The sequence below is a fragment of the Podarcis vaucheri genome, assembly GCF_965113315.1.
Source record: "Podarcis vaucheri genome assembly, chromosome: 2".
Classification (NCBI taxonomy): Eukaryota; Metazoa; Chordata; class Lepidosauria; order Squamata; family Lacertidae; genus Podarcis; species Podarcis vaucheri.
Genome location: NC_138760.1, coordinates 76,847,638 through 76,868,525, shown reverse-complemented (window position 1 = coordinate 76,868,525; position 20,888 = coordinate 76,847,638). Strand labels below are relative to the sequence as shown.

Genomic DNA, 20,888 nt, shown 5'->3' with positions numbered 1-20,888 from the left:
AACAATTGATTAACAGCAAAGGACCAGGTATATATATAACCAAACTCAAAAAGCACCAAAAGTCAGATAGTTGTCTTGACACCTGAAGGGAAGGTGTTCCCACTGGGACGGAGCCACTACAGAAAAAGTCTCTTTGTAACTTCACTTCTGGAAGTGAGGAAACCAGCAGAAGACTCTCTGGGTTTATAAACATAGTCTATTCCCCAGCGTGGGCTTGAGTCACTTGCAACATGCTGTTCACTACTTTAATTCCATGTGACAGTGTTTTTAATGGAGCAGTGCTGATGCCCGTCGAAAAGAGAACGGGGAGGGAAACTGCCCGCCCATCCACAGCTCAGCCCGACCTCCCACTGGGCTTGTCCACACAACCTCGGCTTTTCTGAAGCGGGGTCCGGGAAAGGAGAGCGCCTAACCCGCGCAACTGGCTCACCCGTGTAGAGGGGCAGGCACTCAGCGGCGTCGCCGCAGGCAGCAAACCCGACTCCTACACTGGCATAAGTCACGCGGGGAAACCGGCTCAGCTCCCGGTACAGGGCGCCCAGAGGACCCGACCCCGCTGGAGGCTAGAAGGAGAGAAGAGGCGGCGTTATTCAGGGCAAATGGAGGCGCTTGCCCGGCGGCACCTGCTTCCCCCCCCACCAGCGCCCTCCTCCCCTGCTCCGCAGCCTCACCGCCTCTTCCGCCCGCTCCGCTCTAGAAGCCATCGCCCTGGAAGTTTCCCCGAAGCAGCCCGAGAGGCGCTTGTCCCGGGGCAGCAGGGCGGGCACAGCGCACGGGCGGGAAGCGGGCGGTGCCGACAGCAATTGGCCGGGCGGGGAGAGGAGGCGGGGATAGAGCCAGGCCTCTGCTCGCGGTTCCCCCTGGAAATTCCTGCTGGGAAGGCCCAGCCGAAGGGGTGGCGGCCTTTCTTGCCCCCGATCCTGCCGCTCCTTTTTTTCCAGGCAGGCAACTCAACTTAAAGATACACGCGAAGGGGAGGCTTGTGTTCGTCACAGCTGAGGGACCGACGGCGCTGTTTCTGATCCCTGTGAGACGCGCAGGATCCCACTGAGAACTGACTGTATCGGGGTCTCCCTCCCTGCCCATAATAAAAGCAACCACAACAACAAAGTTTTGCTTCTTCCTTTTTCTCATAACCATTCACTCACTTCAGCTGACCTGCAGGGTTGCTGGGTACGTGAGAAAGCCATTTCCGACTATGGGGAGGAGAGGGGGTTGCGGTCTAGCCCCTCCTCCCCAAGCGCGGGGGCTAACCTTGGCCCCCACGAGAGTTGGGGGAATCCCTGGGCGTGCTCGCGACCCCGCCCGAATTAAATTACTCTTGTTTCCATAGCAGGGCGTAGGAGTTGGTTACAGGTTTGAAGGTATTGGCGGCGAGCTTTGCTCGAGTGGCGGTTAGGCATTGGCTGGGGTTCAATTGTTATGCAAATGGATGGGGGGGGGGAAGGAACGCCATCACCTTCCCCCAGGAAATGGGGTAGTCCGGTACAGGACTCCGAGGGGCGTTGTCTTGTCCGAAACCTACCTAGGTAAGGGCCCCCGGCACGCCCCAAGCGGTGACACCCGTGGGATCCTAGTTGGCGTACTCCAACGGGGGCCTCCCACGGTTAGTGTTAACCCTTCCCGGACATCATGCCGGGTAGCAGATAGGAGCCAATGCCTAGGGCCAATACCTTCAATTCTCTAATCAATAAAGTTGTGGCCATTTCATGCCCATTAAACTTAAACATTGTGTCCTGTGTCTTTCTTTCTGGGGGAGGGGTTTTGACACGCAAAGCCATTTCCGACTATGGGGAGGAGAGGGGGTTGCGGTCTAGCCCCTCCTCCCCAAGCGCGGGGGCTAACCTTGGCCCCCGCGAGAGTTGGGGGAATCCCTGGGCGTGCTCGCGACCCCGCCCGCCTATCGGCGGGCCAGGGGGGCGTGGCTTAAGGTATTTTAAGCCGGGCACGCCCAGGGTCCGCCCTCTTCACTCCCGACCAGCTGAGAGGTTTTCCCATCCCACCCACCCTTAGACGTTTAGGTAGCCGTAGGTAGTCATGACCTTGCTATGGACTTCGGTTGGTCGCCGCAAGGGGCCTGGTAGGAATTTTTCCAAGTTGGCGATCTTCCGCCATTTGGTTTTTTCGCCTACCTCGTAGCAAACCGTCACAACTTTCCCTGTATTGGCGGTTAGGCATTGGCTGGGGTTCAATTGTTATGCAAATGGATGGGGGGGGGAAGGAACGCCATCACCTTCCCCCAGGAAATGGGGTAGTCCGGTACAGGACTCCGAGGGGCGTTGTCTTGTCCGAAACCTACCTAGGTAAGGGCCCCCGGCACGCCCCAAGCGGTGACACCCGTGGGATCCTAGTTGGCGTACTCCAACGGGGGCCTCCCACGGTTAGTGTTAACCCTTCCCGGACATCATGCCGGGTAGCGGATAGGAGCCAATGCCTAGGGCCAATACCTTCAATTCTCTAATCAATAAAGTTGTGGCCATTTCATGCCCATTAAACTTAAACATTGTGTCCTGTGTCTTTCTTTCTGGGGGAGGGGTTTTGACACGCAACCACGCTTGCACGCTGCCCTGTCGCAAGCTGCTTGGAAGGGCGAGAGTAAAACAATGTTAAGGAGGAAGGGAAACCGCACAGGTGGCGAGAACGCAATTACACAGACGCTCGAAACACCAGCTACTGTGAATAAAACTCGCTCCTAGCCCCAGACCCCAATCTCCATTCTATAGTCCCCCGCTGTGAGGGAACCTGGTGTTAGATATATCAGATAAGCTCATGCTGTCTCACCCACAACTGCGCACAATTTAACAAGTCATACTGGTGTGTGCATCTCCCTCAAGACATTTTCTCAACGGAAGGTCAATCCCCTGGAAGCAGCAGCAGAACTAAAGGAAGGTGATGGGATCAGGGTGGTGCTTTCAGCAGCGGTCTCTTGGCAACATTTCATTTGTTACAACGCTTTCATTTACAGCCTATGGAGAACGCAAAGGATGCAACCAATTACTCTTATGCAGCACTGCTGAAAAAGCAGTGGGATACAGGAGGCAGACTGTGAATATAGGAGATTCAAGTTAAATTGTAGCTCTGTTCACTGGCCTAAGTGGACAATTTAACCAACAGAACACAGCATGAGAATCAAAATACATTTTAATCTGACCCAAGCCCTCAGAATGAAAATAGCAAAAATACTGGGAAATTGTGGCGTGATTAATCCTACACTATCTTCTATTTAGTAGGCATTCAAAATCTGGTTACCTGGCTCCCAGCACAAATGCAAAGCAGCTATCTTAAAGGAATGAGGAACCTTTGGCCCCTACAGGGACACCCTACCTATTGGCCACGATAGATGGGGGTGAGGAGAGCAAGAGTTCAACAACAATGGGAGAGCCACAGGCTCCCAACCCATGACAAAAAGTGGTTGCTTTACAAATGGAGGTATTCTTCTTCTTTGGCAATCACTCGTAGCCAAGTAGGATGGTCTTCCATAAACATGGTTTTAACAGCGAGTCTGTAAGTGACTGTGGAGGCCAATCCACACATCCTTCCACAGCAGGGACATAGGTTTCCGGGCGGGAGTTGATCATGGTGAGGGTTTGTCAAATGTGCCTTCCTCTTAGTAAGTTTCTCCCTTTTGTCCTGAGTTTGAGCATCTTCAAAGCCCAGGAAGTATTAACAATACCCAACTAATCTGTCCTGAAGGTTTTTGGCTACTTTGGGGATTATGTAAAGCAGAACTGAAGGAACAGGTGAACAGGAACTTTAACGGGATGTATTTAAAAAGAATGGTGGTAATTAGTGATACACTCAAGTACCCTAATATCAGATGTCCTCCTGTTCCATTTAAGGTTTCTTAAATGGATAGATAAATAAAGAAAAAATACTTGTATTTTCAAGAATTCAAGGCTAATTAGACATTCTATGGCCTTTTAAACTGGTGTGTGTTGTTTTGTTTGTTTTTATACTGTAAACTGCCCTGTGATCCTTGGATGACGGGTGGTATAAACATTTTAATAATAATAATAATAACAACAACAATAATAATAGGGGGAAATTGACAAGGGATGAGACAAAGCCAATGAAAATAACAAGAATGTTAAGGTGGCTATTGATAGTCCACCTCTCAGTTCCCAACAGAAACCAGCAGCAGATGGGGTAATGGGTCCCTGAACTCCCCCTCTACTCAAGAGAAAGACCAACTGTAGAGTCTGCTTCCATGATAATGTATCAGGAAGCACCAGAGAAAACAGTGCCTGTATATACAAGAGAAAAATGATATAGCAGGAATCTGTCCTGAGACAACACAGCATGAGAGGTTCATATGCACTATGATAAGTTTGGGATTTAGTTCCTGGTGACATCTGTAGCTATAAGCTGGATGGGAGGAGTTCTGAAGAGCAAAAGCAATAGTTGAGCATTACATTCCACAAATCCTCTTTGTGAATTACCTCTTTTCCCTTTGAGTCAAAAAATTGCTAGACCTGTTATCTCTTCTTCAAAAAAATATCCAGTACTCTTCAATAAAGTTTGCATCTCAGTAGTTGACAAGCCCCAGTTGTTCCCAATCTCTATAAAGAATTACACTTTGCAAGTCAGCCTCTCAAAAGTCAGGAGTGAGCAGTCTTAGACAATCAGGTGTGTTTTATTTACTTTTGCAGCAGGAGTCTTTGTAGTTCACCTGTTGTCCCCAAAGACTAAGGCTAAAGACAGAGATTCAAAAATCAGTACCCAGCACCTGACACCTTCAAATAAGCCACCTGCTATGGTGGAACTACTTATCAGAGGGCAAGATCTGACAAAGTGTGTGATGAAGGTGACCTCTGCCATGTACTTATTCAAGTTCTGGATGACAACCAGTCCCTATGGTGGCTGTTTGGAATTGAAGTGCCTTGCATTATGTCGGCTGACCACGCTGCTTATTAGTATGGAAGCGGGTTACAAAAGGAGTAGGCCAGCTTCTGTAGTCATCATTTCAGGTGCTGGATCAGCCAGAGTGCAATATTCATGAAACCGTCTGCCTCGGCCTCCACACCAGAGAGCGAATGGTTATTGCCCGGATAAAGCAGCATCCTAGAAAGAGAGAGACACAAATATTAGGTGTAATGTGTTTATTTTTCACACCACTCTCTCTTGCCAGACCTTCTGCCCCCACACAATTCTCCCCTCCTGACCCAGTCACATATATTTCTAGCCTCTTGACCACCACCCCTTTGTCTCTATAGAGCCTCCTTTCAGCTAGCTCCTTTGCATTATTTGCCAAATTTGCCTATTATGCTTACCGGGTTGGGACACCCTTGGCCTTGAGAGCACGGTAATACTCCAAGCCTTGCTTGGGGGGTACACGTCTATCTTCCTCTCCTATCATTAAAAGAACAGGTGTCTGAACCTAAGGAGGAAAAGGGCAAAGATATCAAGGCAGCTGGAGAAACCAAAGCTCTGAAAACGAAGTAGCGAAATCATGGAGTTCTTGGACCAATGGATGTAGAGAGGGAAGGTCTGTGTGTATTGTACCTTGTCAACGTATTGCATAGGTGAACAAAGCAGCATTTCTGCCCCTTGCTTGGGATCTGGGAGGGCAGTCTGGTCATACGGTAAGCCAGCCTCCGTCAGGCACCTAGGAGTAGCAGCACAGCAGGTATCAAAACAGAGGGAACGGGAAGCAGAGAGCCGGGATAAACGGAAAGTTTTTCCAGCTGACAGGTGCAGCAAGTGGGGTAAACCCTGTACATTGGGACCAGTGCATTTTATGAAAGTGCAGATTATAAATGAGTAAATAAATAAATTAAAACTATGGAATATAGTGATGGTCACCAACTTGGATGGTTTTAAAGGACAATTCAATTAATTCATGGTATGTGTGTGTTAAGACTATCAATAGCTACTAGCCACGATGGGTGTGTTCACCGTGAGGTGGTACGTCTCCGAATACCAATTGTTGGGAACCACCTTGGGAGAGTGCTCTTGCCCTTGGGTCATGTTTGCAGGCTTCCCATCAGCAGCTGACTGGTCACTGGGAGAATAGGATGCAGGAGTGTATGGTCCTTCTTGTGTCCTCATTACAGCAGCCACAGGCATGAAGGAGAAACTGCAGCTGCTCAGGCTGCCTTTGGTACGCACCAGTCAGGGATGTCAGTGCTTCCGACCATGGAGGCCACGTTGACCACGGGATTCCTGGCCACACAAGCCTTGTAGGTGCCAGGGTATTGGCCGATGAGATGGCAGGATAGGAAGCCTCCATGGGAGCCACCAAACACGGCCACTCTCTGTGGATCCGTCAGTTCCTCCTGTAGCACCTGTTCCACACAGAACTGCAAAGAAGGTGGTGGGTGCAAGGGGGGGAAACAGCACTGCAGCATCTTCCCACCAGTGAAAAAATCTACAGCTCCCCACCCCTCCCTGCTTGCCCTGGAAAGGGGGATTGCAACCCTCTTACCTGCACATCCTTGACATCCTGACTGCCCACTTTCCCTGGAAGGGAGTCCACGCTGTCCTGGCCAAAGCCTAGTGATCCTCGGTAATTCACTTAGGGAAGGGAGAAAAACAGGCTCATTGAGATCTCCAGTTCTTTGCTATACCTGTCACTCTGCTCAACCAGGCTGCAGAATCACTGGGCAGGAGGATGCTTCCTCTAATCATCATCCTCAAACCTTTTATTGGCATCACATACAAACATCCAAAACAAATCAACGCAGAATTACCACTTCCCCAGTGGCACAAAGCATTGCTAAAAGAAAGGAGGCAGAGCAGTCTATCGTCATAGAAGGAAGGATGATACCATGGCAGGAATCTCCAGCTCTCCCTACCTGCTACCTGAACTTGACTACTGTCATTCCTCCTCCAGTGTCACTCCCCTAGCACACCTGTTGAGCAACTGAGACAGACTGGACTAGGCAGGAAAAGGCCAAATGTTTTGGACCACGCTGCAGTCATTTACCACTGTCATGGGAGAGGATCCATTGACAGTCCAGTCTCCTAATTGTGATGCCCTATTCAAAGATAAACTGAGACCCCACCAGCCCACTGGGTGACTGAGAATGCTCTGGGCCACCACTTACCCAGCAGCACAGCAAACCCCATCCGACAGAGGAGTGCTGGGTACAGCATCCAGCTGGTGGTGAACACTGAGTGTGGGCCTCCTGCAAAGGAGAAGGCGGGAGTGCCAGTGAGATGAAGGGCGAAGGAATCACCCTGTGCCTTGAATGAGGGGAAGGGAGTGATGAAGACAAAGTACTTACCATGAGGTGACACCACTAATGGAAACTTGGCCTTCTTTGGCGCCTGAGTGGGCCGCAGTAGGATGGCTTCAAAACTGAGGCCCGCTGTGAGGAAAGACCACAGTTTGCAGATCTGGTGAAAGTCAGGCACAAAGGCCTAGATTCAACTAACCCAGTACACTCACAGAAGTCAACGCAAGGGCTCCCACTAAAGCAACAGGCCTCCCCCCCTGTGCTTCCCTCCAATCTGCTGTGGAGGGTCAGGAGAACTTCCCAGAACAATACACAGGGGAAGGAGAGGAGGATAATTCCATCTCCCTGCAATGGCAGATCTAGCGTGAGTGAGTGGTGTCAATTTCCTCCCACAATCTGCATATCACAACCTTAATGCCCTAATTTCTTCCCTGGCTCAAAGCAGGGAATTAAATTCCTTGATCTCTGGCGATGTCTGTCCAATTCTTTTTCTCTGGGTCCTCACCATACTGGGGGTTGTCCTGTTCTGGAGGAGGCTGCAGGGTACGAACATCCCAAGAGATTTCTTGAATTGGGCTGGCTTCTTCCAGGCACACCCAGTTAACTTTAGCTTCCTTGCCAGCAGGAGGCAGGAAGGCCACCATCTGCAGCAAGAGGACATAGAGGAATCCAGCACCACTGGAGCAGATCTCTCTTACTCGGACCACACAAGGTCACCCAGAACATAAGGAGCAGAGCATGTCCGCTAAATAGCAGCACACATCTGATATTTGAAAAGAAAAATAGAGGCAAGCCCAATGGAAATACTGGGGACAGGGGGTCGACGTTGTGTTCTGTCCCTGGGCTCTTAATCATTACACACTGCACTGCCGAAAATCCTTGACCCTACAGCCTCTGTGCTGTTTCAGCTTTGGCTGTAAAAAACTGTACTATGGGCAACAAAACATGATCCCCAGTGCCTCATATTTTGCCCTCATCAGAATTCCCTCCCTCCCCCCAAAAAAGAATCGGTTAAGCACATAACTAATAGGATGTTGCATCCCGGCCACAAAGTTTGTGCAATCACAGCCAAACAAGTTTTTGACACTTGGGGCCCCGACTGATTAATTTGATACAGGCCAGTTCCTAAGTCAAAGTCTACAGGCTTGGTCTATTTAATATTTGAGTAATCCTAAGCAAAATGTAAAGTGACAGAAAGCACAGGAAGTATTATTTTAGAATTACTGCAACAAGCAATTCTGAGCCCAGGTCCCTCTGCCCAACCTTTGGCCACTGGACACTTACAAGCATGGGAGGGCAGTTTGGAGTGGAGAATCTGGCCACCAGCAGATCTCGGTCGACAGTGAGCAGGGCCCAGCTTCCAAGATGGGAACCTAGGTTAGTAAAAGAACAAAGTTTTTCTCTTCCCCCGTATTCTGTGCTCAGGTGGAGTGTGCAACCCTCGCCGCTTTGTTTCTGATCTGGTATGTTTGCATTTGAGCACTGAAGGCCTGGGCAAGCTGGCCTGTCATGAGCAAAGCTTTGGGGCAGAGAAAAACTGAATTGACATGCGGAAAAATTTATAAAAATGGACGGAATATGCAACAAAATGGGTTGCATCCAGAGAAGTCCTCCTGCTTGTGCAATGGAGGTTCGCCTCACTCTCCTCCCCCCATTGGCTCCAGGGCTTGGGGAAACTCCCAGAATAGATCTGGGAGGGGGTTGTCGTGGGGTAAGGAGATAGGGAAAGGTCTGTTGTGCAAACATAAGTCATTCTGCAAGTGTTCTGGCTTTGTTGGATGCATCCCAATTTCCAACTGCTGACGGCTGGAACCTGAACTAAAATTAAGAACGCAGCATTGGCAAAATTTGGAGGGGGTTGGAGAAGAGGGCAGTGCATGTGAAGCAAAGGTCAGTAGAACAATGGGGGTGTTCACATTGGATGATCAGTGGGCATTAAGAAACTAGGATAAAGATATTGGCTTGGGGTGCATCTTTCACCCAAATGCTTACAAAGGCAGTATAGTGTGATACTAAAAAGGGTGGAGAAAAGCAAAAGATAAGCAAGTGAGGACACCAGATACAATTATCTCCAACTGTGCTAGCTGATGACAAAGGTCTGAAGAACTCCCTGAACAACAGACTGCAAGATGGCTTGTCTGTTCTCTTTGAATAGCTTTGCCCCAAACGGATTAAACAAATTAGGACTCACTTCTGCCAGAAGATCAGAGGATTGCAGTGGCAGGACACAGCATAGACTGCAGTTACTGGAAGGAACTAAGTATGGAGGGCCAAGTTATCAAGTTTGCTACTTACCCTTGGTCAGAGAGCACACACTGCCTGACACTGTATCAACTACAATCAGCTCCTAGAGGAAAAGACAGCATGAGAGAGATCTACTCTCAGTTGCATCCAGAAAGCACCTTCTCACACAACAAGCTGTCCTGCAATTTATCAATGGGGAGACACACACACACACACACACACACACACACACAAGCAAGGTTCTGCAAGATTTGCACAACAATCCCTTCTCCACCACACTATTTGGAAAGAGCCAAATGTTCAGATAGTGCTATAATCCTTTGCTTTGTTATATGGATCAATGTGAGATCCCCATGAAGTTTAAAGGTATTAGATGTGCTGATTCAATTTGCCTGTTGCCAAATAAAGCCTTCGATTGGAGGTACCCTTTGTGCTTAGTTTGCCCGAACTACCCGTGGCTTCAGTCTGAAGCTCAAGGTGATCTACGCTTCGTTCTTACCTGCCTGCTACGTTGAATTGTGTCCAGCACAATCCTCTGGCTGTCTGCTGCCCAGCAGTGCTCTGACAGTGCTGTGCTATAGATCCCAGTGAAGTCACCTGTAAGAGACAAAGCGCCTTCACTGAAACAACAGCTGCCCTTCCGGTGGAAAACACAGGGATGCCCCTGGGCCAGGAAGCCACATGATAAGCCCCTTTCATGGATGCCAGTCAGAAATAGCCCATGAAATTCTGACACCACGGCAAAAAAACAACAAAAAACCCCAACTGGCATTCCCCAGAGTGGTAAAAATGATAAAAAATAAATTCAATTCTTGTCAATTTCCTGCCCTTTCAGGGTAACAAAAATGATAATAATCTGCCACCTATAACAAGTGACTTCACCCTGCCTAATGAGAAGGTCAGCTGTGATGCTGTCTCTCTTCATATATATTCCAAGGCCCCCCCAATCCCTCTTTGCAGCCAGTCCCCGTGATATTCCACAGCCAGGATCTGCCGACTGAGCCTGCTTTTCTAATGGCAAAGTAGATGTGGATTCTGAATTCCTGAAAAAAACTGGCAAAAGATTCTGCTGAAAAATACTTGCTGAAGACACAGAACCTAATTGCCATTGCTGATTCCAAACTTGAGGCAGGCAAAGAAGCTGCTGCTGCTTCTAATAATAATAATAATTATTATTATTTTATTATTTATGCTCCACTGGCTGGGTTGCTCCAGCCACCCTAGGCGGCTTCCAACACGTATAGAAAGATTCCAAGGGGTGCTTCCAGAGACACCCTAATAGAGAAGGTGCCATGAGCCGCCTGTGGCTGGTTTTCATGTTTTCCCAATGCTCAAGTCTTTTCCCTATTGCCCCAGAATCTCCTCCTTTCGTTCCTCCTTAACATCACCTTGTTTCTCCCAAACCATCCACAGCCCTGTAGGCGGATTTCACATTCCACACTTCTGTAGTTTACGCAGTGATAAATGTTGGCCATTCTGAAGAAGATACATGACTGTGCGTGATATGCAGCAGTCCTAACATTTGGCTTCGCTTGTTGTTGCACATGGAACGCTTGGCGCACCCACAGGGTTCCATCGGATTCCATCAAACACCCCTGGGAGCTCCAGCACGGTTGTAATACACACCTTGGCTCTGCCGAGGCACAATCTCCACCACGACAGAAGTGAGCTTTGTGTACCAGTCGTACTGTGGGGGGGGGGGGAGAGATCAAAAGGCATCAAAAAAGGATGTGGCAGTGGACAGCTTCCTGCCCCACAAATATTTTACAGCATCAAGACATGCTTCACGGAGGTGCTGAGGTGGCCTGATGTGATAGTTCTGGGTGGACAATGACAGGCCTTGGCTCTCCTTATGCTCTCACCGAGGAGCTCTGCCTCAATTCCTCTGACCAAGCTCTCCAAGAAGGAACCCTCATAACCCCTGCCAGCAAATACGGATTCCCCACTATAGTTGTCAACAAGGCAGAATTTACTCAGGCTCATGCAGAGCTTTGTCTGATCTCTCACACAACAGTTTGGCAAAGGCCAAAGAGCTCAATGACTTGTTCACAAAGCTGCCAACAGGACTTTCTGCATGGGGATTGGGCCCACTTCCCTATCTGCAGAAGAGGCCTCCGATTTGCAAAAAAATTGGGCCATATGCAAATACATACAAATTGACATTCTCTTCCGCGGGCAGGGAGGAGCACCCAACAATAAATCAGGGGCCACACACAAGTAATAAGATGTCTGGGAGGCCAAAAGCTGGAACTTTCCCCATAATTGTGTTTCTGTCCTAGAAAATATGTGACCTGTTGAATTTCTACCTGACACTGCTCTCCCCCAGTGCCAACTCCAAACCAGGCAAAAACCTCAATTTTCACGAACTGTAACACATTGTGAAGCTGTAATTTGTTTTTCCCTGGTGTGTATGTGACTAATATTTCTCTACGGTGCTCATCAGTCATGCACAACTGTGACTGTACTCCTTCAGCTTCAGCACAGAAAGACAGGAGCCGACTCATTTCTTACAAAGCAGTGGGTTACTCCGCATTTTGCTTTGTAACAACCTTCTTTCTGGAAAGGGCTGGATATTTACATTTTTCAAAATGAAAACTCAATCTTGGTCCCCTGCTATCTCTGGGCCCAGTTCAGAAGCATTCCTGGTGCCTTCACCTCCGAAGTCTATATAGAGGGCAGGAGCTTATTCGTCTCTCATGCAAAGACTCAAGGCTCAAAAGCAATACTCACCATGCAGAGACGACTGCACTGTTGGTGGGGCCCAGAAGCCGGGTTCTCCAGGTACACAATGCGACATTGGTCTGGGCTCAGGCGTGGAGACCAAATGGCTTTGTTGTCGTCTGATAACAGCTCTGCAATGGGAAGGGAGACAGTGAATTAAGAGAGAGGACTGAGAAGTCACTGCATGGCTGATGATGATGATAAACCAACAGGAAAACATGTCTCACCACAACGACCACCTGTCAGGTCCACATAGAAGATAGCTGATCTGGAAGGAAAACCACAAAACAGAAGTGGAGCTTACATGGAAGAGCACCACGTGAGACTGGCTAAGGGGGTGGGGACATCTATCTTCTCTCTGCAAGCTAGTGTCTCATTCATCACCCAGACAGGAACATAACAGGAATACTATTATTAATTACATTTTTATACCGACCTTCATCTGAGGATCACAGGGTGGTTTACAATATAAAATCACAAAAATACATAACATAGTAACAAACAAAAACAATCCCCCCCCCCTGTTTAAAAGGACAGGGTCAAGAGGTGACTTCTTCCTGATGAGGCAGCAGGGTGGTTCCCAAACAGGAAATGGGCAAGTTCTAGAATCGAAAAGGGCCCAAGTCCAATCTGGGTGCCTACTTCATCTGCATGAAGCCACACAAGCTCTTCCATAGTCACAAGACCACATCCTCCCTGGCTACAGGTGTGTTTTGCAGGCATACAAAGCACCTCCAACCCCAAAGACTCCAGAATGTTCGTAGGCCCACTCCCCCATTTGGTCCCTCATCTATCTAATATAGTCAATCCCATTTGGATTCTTACTTGTCCTGGTAGGAAACTTACCTGCGATTGGTGCAGTACCTCAACCCTAGGCGGAAGGGCTCGTGCCACCAGCCTGTGAACACCACCCCAGTGTCGCCTGGAGCCCAGAAGGCCTGGGGGAGAAGGGAAGGCCATGTCAGGTGTGGAGAGGCAGGCGGGTGACTCTAGCACATCTCCAGCGTGCGGGGTTAAGATAGGTTGGAAGACAACAGCAGATGCATAATGACCCAGCTAATATATACAGTGGTACTTCTGGTTGCAAACGGGATCCATTCTGGAGGCCCGTTCGCAACCTGAAGCGCTGTATCTGCGCAGGTGTGTGGCGCGATTTGGCGATTGTGCGCACGCGAAAGTGGCGAAACCCGGAAGTAACCCTTTCTGGCACTTCCGGGTCACCGCGGGACGCAACCTGAAAAAACGTAACGTGAAGCAAACGTAACATGAGGTATGACTGTACCATGGAAACCTGGAATTAAATGGATGGGGAACACCCCCTGGCTCTTGTCTTGGAAGATAATTTTGAAATTATCTTTCCAGGAAAGCAGCATCTTGGCTGGCAAGCACAGAGTCCTTCCCGCTATATCCTAGCCATTTTGGAACAGCTATTATAGTATCGGAGTTGGCAAATAACACTTTTGGGGGTGGGGGTAACAGGCAACACCGAGGATGACTCCACAGTGTTTCTGTTCCAGATACCAAACTTGTGGGAATCTTCTGTAAGTTGCTTTTAGAGCCCCTCCTTGGGGCTAGAAGGCAGAATGCAAGTATTTAAAATAAATAAAAATACCCTTATCCAACTGGGCTTACCTGGGTGCCAACCTTCTCCCTCAGTTTATCCTGTACTGACCTGCCCAGGGGAGATGTGCTCTGGAACACTCTCCAGGACCGAAACGTTGTTGCTCTCAATGTCCAATACACACAGCACAGGGGTGCTTTTAGCCACCAGGGTCTCCCCCCAGTCTTCGTAGAACACAAACTGCTCTCCCTAGGAAAAGCAAAGAGAGAGCCTGATGCAGAGGCAGCTCGAGTGACAGCAAAGGGAGTCTCACCTGCCTGGGAGATTGCCAGGGCCCGCATCACTGGTTTTCAACTTGGCGTCAGTCAAGTACTTCCCACTTCCTGAAGAGTGAGGAAGCCCACACACACATTTGCTTACAAACGCCGCAGTTCCACTGCAGGGACATCACCCTTGGAGGCAACTGCTCCCTCAGAGGCAACTGTTCAAGATGCAAGCATTAGCTTTACTGCATTTCAGGTATAAGTGTAATTGGTAGTGCACTGCCTTATGAACAGAGATGCTTTGAGTATGGAAAAAAATGGCATATGGTGATGATGAAGAGAAACTGAAATACTGGCTCGCAGGACACAAGGCAAAGCAGAAGTTCATTTTACCTTAATGGCTTTATCTCGTCGCTCTGTCTTGGCCAGCTCCTCTTCGCTGCTCAGCTCAGGGGCTTTTGGCTTAAAGAACGACTCAGCCTTGGGGCGCTTCTTCTCCGCCACGTAGAGAAGGTGCGTCTCGGAGTGTGACCAGGCCAAGCAGCCAAATTGGTCTGGGGCAGGGAACAAGATGACAACAGATTTCACTCAATCAAAAATGCAATGACCAGAAGCATTCCTAGGTTTCTGTCAGGGTGATATGTGGGTGCTTGCGAAGATAACAGCTCAGGACTCCAGCGTGTCTTTTACAGGATTTATTGAGTGCAAAAGCTTATGTATCGTGCAGAGGTCTTGAAAGCATGTCTGCCTCAATCGCTGGCAGATTCCGGAAGTGGTTCTCGCCTGTTCCCCCTCCAGCAGAAAAGCCTTGGAAACCCCCCTCTTCTTTTCCTTTCCTTACGTGAAAAACTAAGCACCGGAAGCTGCTCTTTTCTCTCTTTTACAGCAGCCATTGGGCTTCTCTCTCTCTCATCTTCCGTGTCTCCTGACAGTCTCTCTTCCCCTGACTCTGACGAAGTACAGCTGCTCATCAGAGGATGCTCTCTGTACATTCTGGTGTCTCCCCCCTTCTCTGCAAACCGATCCCTGACAGTTTCCCAAGTCCCCTTTTCAAAAATAACTTCCCCTTATCAGTGCATATCAGGGATATCGGAGAACGCCCTACCACCACCAGCACTCCCGAGCTGTAAGGAAAGGATGAATGTTGGGGCCTAGCTATCCTCTTCACTTGTCTCTTACAAATGGAAACAGAGCTGCAGGGAAAGCTCACCGTCCTCATACACTTGGCCATGCTTCTCCAGGGCTGTCAATTCGATGCTCTTCACCTTGCGGTTCTTTTCCCACACCTGTGGGAGCAGACACATGGCACATTTAGTCTCTGAACCCCTTTGCTTATGTACCCAGTGTCTTCCCAGAGACCGGACCTATTCTGAGCCACATGAAAGAGCCACAAACTGACCCCTTTCCTTTCAAACAAAAAGAAGCAAAAGCCACGCAAGTCAGAGTGCCATACAACTGCCTCCCGGGTTGGAAGCGTGACGGATAGTTTGAGAATCACTGAGCATCTCTGGAAGGTCTACCTTACACAGGAGAAACCTATTAGAGAGCCAGGGTATGTCTCTTCTCTCAGCTTTCTTCAAGCCAGCCATATATACCTCTAGGAACTGTTTCTCTTCGCCTTTGGTGTTGCTAGTCTTTCGTAGAACGGCTTTCTGTGCTCCACTGGGAGAGTCCCGACTGAGCAGCCTAAGAAGGAAAACAGCAAGGTTAGCCTAGGAAAGATGGCTTTGGTCAGGCACAGGCCAGGACAAAAAAGGTACCAGAAAGGAAGGCAGCTCAGACTGTGCCCATCCTTCCAGGACAAGCAGGGGACATGTGGCCCTCCAGGTGTTGTTGGACTCGCAAACTCCCCATCAGTTCAGATCACAGGCCATGCTGGCTATGCCTGAAGGGAGCAGCCCCTCTGTCCTGAGAGAAACAGCCAGTGCTGACACCAAGGAAGGGGTCCTGCCGCTGCAAAGGGCAACAAACAAACAAACACCACACACAAGAGGCTTTGGAAGCACACCAAGCTAGGATATTGAAAGGGATGGATGGGTCGTGTGGATCATCTCCATTGCCATTTGATAATAAAGTAAACATATGGCAATACATATAATGTATTAGAAGAACTACCTCGCCTTACATGTTTCCCCAGGGCAGGATGATACAAGAGAGAGCCTTTTTAAGTGTGGTGCCACAGCTGTGAAACATCCCTTCCAACCAAGGTCTGCTTATCTTTAGTAAGCAGTAAAAACTGGGAATTTCCAGAAGTTCCTGCTCAGTAAGTATATGCTGCTGGGCAGGTTTGCAGTTTTGTCTTTCCCTGTGGCTTCTGACAGTGCTAGATATTGCAGATTAGGGCACTTAACCATTGTTTTAGTGTTCTGATTTTCAGTCAGCTGCCTTAGAGGCCCCTTCGGTCCAAAATTAAGGACTCTCAAATAATTTTGAAAATAAAGCAGTCTGATCTCATTAAAGGATTTGGATTGTTTTGGTGCAGAACATGTATCCCAGGACTGGAAGTTCAAGGCTATGCTGATCCTTGGGAGACCCCCTTCAGCACAAGGCTTTGGGTAGTGATCTGCTGTTTCTGCAGAAAGCGTGGTGAAACACAACAAACAAGAGACTTACTCTCCCTTGATTTCCGTGCAATTGCCAGAGGGGCTTGAGTACACGATGGAGTGGCTGTCATGGAAGATGAGGTACTGATGGCAGAATTTTATATTTTCAGCTCTTTCCAAGTCTCGCTGAGCCCACTCTGTAAAGGGAGGGAGAGAACTCAGTTTCTGTCCAGCCTACCACAGAAAGAACCAATCTTCCTCTACCACAAAAAAATCCGAACATCACTGTTCCATCCTTCTCTTCCCCCAACTATTTCAGGCGAGACCAGAAGCAGACAAGAGAAGCCTCCCCACACAAGAGACTTGCCTGTTAACCTACCTTAATATATTTCCAACACCAGTCAAATAACTTTATTTTCCCATGTCTAAAGTTATGATTTCATCCTAGTTTGACTTCCGCAGATTTTATTCCATTGCCCCCCATTTTACATTGATTTGTTGCTGCAAAAAAATATTTTATTTACTTTCTTACATTTATATCCCACCCTTCTTCTGTCATGGCTTGCAACGTGGTTGGCAGGTGGTCTCCCATCCAGACACTGACCATACTCAGGCCTGCTTAGCTTCAGTAAAGCGGTGACCTCATGTGAATTCAGACCATACCCAGGGACCTGTTTTAATGTGATTTGTGACTATGTAATGATGCGGATTGTAGTTTGTTTTACTGTTAATTTCAGTCTCTCTCTGTGTGTTTTAAATCCCATTAAGCTGCCCAGTTATAGGGTCGCCTATACATTGTAAAAAGGCCCATCATGCCCATTCCTGGTTCAGGGTCAAGAATGCCAACAGCTCTATCTTTGGGCTTTATTTCTTATGATCATCAGAGGAAGATGAAAGTTGGTTTGATACTGAAGCACAGAAACCCTGGTGCTGACAGCTAGTCTCCTGGTTTATCTTGCCAGGAGTGATGGTTCAAGGCAAAGAAAAATGTACTCATTGCTTTTAATGAGGCATCCCAAAGTGAATCACAATATAAACACAGGTCCCAACTAATGTTGGCAACTAGGAGGGAGAGGGTTTACCTGTGTAAACGTTGCAGTATTTCCCACCATACTGAGTTGTTACCTCTGGCCCAATAGAGGCACTGGAAAGAGATGGGAACTGGCTAAGCTCACGATACAAAGCAGCTATCTCCTCTGCGTCATTCAACAACTGCACAATAAAAAGAAAGCAGCAGCGTAATTAGTTGGGACAAACTCCAGGTAAAAGCAACACAAGTACCTTTGCTCATGGCAAGTACCAACTGCTTCCAGGTGAGAAGCTGGAACAGAGGGCAGGAAGCATGTACGGTGGGGCCACTTTGGTGAGTTGAAGGAGAGAGAGCACACAGCTAGCTGGAGACATAACAGTCCTGGCTTTGCACCTTCTGCAGGTTAGAGGAAGGTTGGCTGTAGCAGCTGCTCCTAACTTCTTTTCCTACCTAAGCAGATGTACTGATGTGCATACAGGAAAAATCACATCACTGCTGTAGATAGGAGAGAGAAGCTCATCACCTGCTTCTGAGCAAATTAAGCTGCCACACTGATATAGGATGTATGTTTCTCCCTGTCTCCTGCTCAGTTTTCCTTTTTCATTCCCCACCACAACCAATACACAATCTATATTACTTATAAGTCCTTTCTTCTGGAACTTTTGGGTCCTTAGTTAATCTTTAAAGTGACACACAAGACTTGTTTTGTCCCAAGTTTGAAATCCAAAACAGACAAGAGCTGGACGTTTCTTGTCTACTTGTTTTTGAAACAGACAAAACCAGGAAGTCTGTTCTATATCAAGTTGCAGGTGCTGCAGCAAAAGTGCTCTTTCAACTACCAATACATTCATCAGCCCAGCAGCCCAAGTTAATGCAGCAAGTGAAACATGGTTTGTGGAAGGACAAAGTTTCAATAGCTACATTTGGCACACTATTTACTTTGGAAAGGCAGGGCAGGCAATCACATGGTAATTAAAGGCCAGTTATCACTCCTTCTATCTGAAAAGTTCACAAGCATGTGAGGATCCCGAACCAGCAACTTCCATGCAAAAGAGGGACATCAATTGTCATTGAAGCTAAATAGGAGGAGGCTAAAAACATTCCCTGCCTCCCTTGCTCATTAACATTTCATTTGTGCCATCAGGGAATAACCCTGGGCCACTGACAACTACAAAATTTAGTTTGGAAAGGTGTCCAGGAAGAACTCTTCCTATATCCTTCCTGCTCCCCCCCCTCCCCTTTGTGTTTTTTCTAAACCAAGGATAGGGAACCTGTGGCCCTCCAGATGTTGGACTCCACCTCAGCTAACATGACCAATGGTCAGAGATGATAGGAGTTGAGAGTCCAACATCATTTAGGCTGCAAAGTCCAAACCCTGAGCAGACAGAAGCGCTGTTTATCAGATTGCCATGGCTGCCATGGGCGCAGTCAGGATTTTTGTTAGGGAGGGCAGAACCTCAGTTAGCTATGTATTTTTGCTGGTTTTTATAGATTAGCTACACCCATGCTGTTTCGGCTGGCCAGGGTGGAAGGTGTGGGGATGCCTGGAGCTGGTGCAGCAGTTGGATGGAGACTGGGTCCAGTACCATCAACAGTGAGGCTGACTTGCAATGCAATGGATCTCAGGCTGGTTCAGCCCTTCCCTGCCTTCACATCACCCGATTTTGGGGCTTTGTGTGGGCAGCTGCTGACAGGGATCCTGCCAGTGACACTTCCATACACTTGTAGGCTCAGCAGGCAGAACAGGGGGGTCCATACTGGCAGACTGATGCCACTGTGCAGGTGGAGGCCAGCAGAGCTGAGCAGAGGGACACCTCCACCCAATCTACCTGCCACACTGTGTCCAAGAGCCACAGGTCAGCCACTCCTGCCCTAAAGCAACAGGTCTCCTTTAGTGCAAGAGTTCAAAGTCCAGTTCTCTCTGCTACAACAGCTACTTCATACACTCAGTCCTCCGAAGCAAGTGAGGAACCTTACCCTAATAACCCACTTGATATATGGGAACAACAGTGTGGTGACAAAGAATAAAGATATCCACCCCTCTCTCCGCCACCACCTTAAGACTTTCCCCCTGTAGCAACCTAAATTCATGCCACATCCAGTCACCCATGCGCTCAGGGTTCTTAAACCATGCCAGGTCAACACGCTAAAAAACAAAATGTTTTAGAGCTGTGACGGTTCCCACCTTGTGTGCACGTGATTTTATTTTATTTTTTGAGGGAGGGAGTACTGCGAAAGGAAGAAACTTTTTCTTTTGACTGGAGATATAAAGAAGAGTTGCCACATTCTCCCCACCCACCCCCAATTACATCTCCATATTGGCCGGGTGTGCCTGTGGAGAAGAGTTGTTTCACACGTTGCAGTTGTGCTCATCTTGCGGCTCTTAAAAGCGGAGGTTGGGGGAGAGGAAGGGAGCCAGCAGCCTTGGAGCGCGGCCCGTATGCCGCCCCCAGGAACAATCCTAGGCGGACAGCTAGAAAGGAGTCCATTCACACGTTCGTGCCCCTCCGAAGGGGCTGCTGGGAACCCCAACACACAAACACGCCCGCCCGAAACAGCGCGGAGCATTGTGGGAAGGTCTGCTCAACGAGCGCCAGGAGCTGCTTCAGGCGGGCGCAGCCCACCCACCCCGCATCCTCTTGGGGGAGGGAGGACCCGGGGAACCCCCCTCCCCCCCCCCGCGTTTCTCACCGGTGGTTCCATCTCCTATGCCGCTGCGCCCAGTCCCGGAGGAAGTTCGGTCACCTTCCGCTCGGTACCTCCAGGGTGGGTGGGGCTGTTCCTTTTCGGTCCCGCCTACTTCCATTGGCTGTGGACCTGCCCGTCAAAATCAGCGCGCGCTGCTCAGTGGGAAGCCTGGTCATCGCTTTTATCTGGAGACACGACTTCCTGTGTTGCAAGGCAAAGCCTCGGCTTGGCGTGGACGTCTCTGACCACCCGGCCTGTTCGTGCTCTTGTCTTTCTAAACCGACCCTTTTCCCCACTCTAATGTGAATTTGAAATCACTTAAAAATGTGTTGCAGGCGAAGATCCTCGTGGCGGGGCTTGAAGGACAGTGGCTTAAAATAGGCCACCCCACAACGTTAGCCCCACACTTCTCCTTATTCTCCTCTCATCCTAAATTGTTTCTTTACTTTCCTAAATAAATGTCGTGCTTGTGTTTATTATGAATTTGACTCATATTTTCTGTGTAGGCGGCGGCGGCGGGGAGAGGCAGCAAATTTAAAACCGTTTCTGCAATCATCTGGCTGCCAGGAACTTGGAACGAAAAGCCTACATTTTTATGAGGGTTGTTCAACCACCTACTACTTCCAATCTGAATTTTATCTTTGCAAAAGTCAAATGAAG

At 48.7% G+C, this 20,888-nt stretch overlaps 1 protein-coding gene across 1 annotated transcript in view; it reads right to left on the bottom strand.

The window, feature by feature from the left end:
* The window catches only part of APEH (acylaminoacyl-peptide hydrolase), a 67,549-nt gene extending 46,966 nt beyond the window's left edge, over positions 1 to 20,583 (bottom strand). The window contains exons 1-24 of the mRNA XM_082212077.1: positions 20,232 to 20,583; positions 17,593 to 17,722; positions 16,581 to 16,707; positions 15,563 to 15,653; positions 15,178 to 15,253; positions 14,361 to 14,521; positions 13,816 to 13,953; positions 12,990 to 13,081; positions 12,371 to 12,411; positions 12,153 to 12,274; positions 11,049 to 11,109; positions 9,922 to 10,019; positions 9,474 to 9,525; positions 8,463 to 8,551; positions 7,684 to 7,822; positions 7,227 to 7,310; positions 7,047 to 7,127; positions 6,425 to 6,513; positions 6,109 to 6,299; positions 5,503 to 5,605; positions 5,271 to 5,377; positions 4,961 to 5,061; positions 672 to 949; positions 431 to 563 (exon numbers count right to left, since the gene is read on the bottom strand). Coding sequence (XP_082068203.1) covers positions 431 to 563; positions 672 to 949; positions 4,961 to 5,061; positions 5,271 to 5,377; positions 5,503 to 5,605; positions 6,109 to 6,299; positions 6,425 to 6,513; positions 7,047 to 7,127; positions 7,227 to 7,310; positions 7,684 to 7,822; positions 8,463 to 8,551; positions 9,474 to 9,525; positions 9,922 to 10,019; positions 11,049 to 11,109; positions 12,153 to 12,274; positions 12,371 to 12,411; positions 12,990 to 13,081; positions 13,816 to 13,953; positions 14,361 to 14,521; positions 15,178 to 15,253; positions 15,563 to 15,653; positions 16,581 to 16,707; positions 17,593 to 17,722; positions 20,232 to 20,243 — 2,596 coding nt within the window. The 5' untranslated portion in view covers positions 20,244 to 20,583. The remainder of the gene's footprint in view (positions 1 to 430; positions 564 to 671; positions 950 to 4,960; positions 5,062 to 5,270; positions 5,378 to 5,502; positions 5,606 to 6,108; positions 6,300 to 6,424; positions 6,514 to 7,046; positions 7,128 to 7,226; positions 7,311 to 7,683; positions 7,823 to 8,462; positions 8,552 to 9,473; positions 9,526 to 9,921; positions 10,020 to 11,048; positions 11,110 to 12,152; positions 12,275 to 12,370; positions 12,412 to 12,989; positions 13,082 to 13,815; positions 13,954 to 14,360; positions 14,522 to 15,177; positions 15,254 to 15,562; positions 15,654 to 16,580; positions 16,708 to 17,592; positions 17,723 to 20,231) is intronic.
* Positions 20,584 to 20,888: the final 305 nt, after the last annotated feature.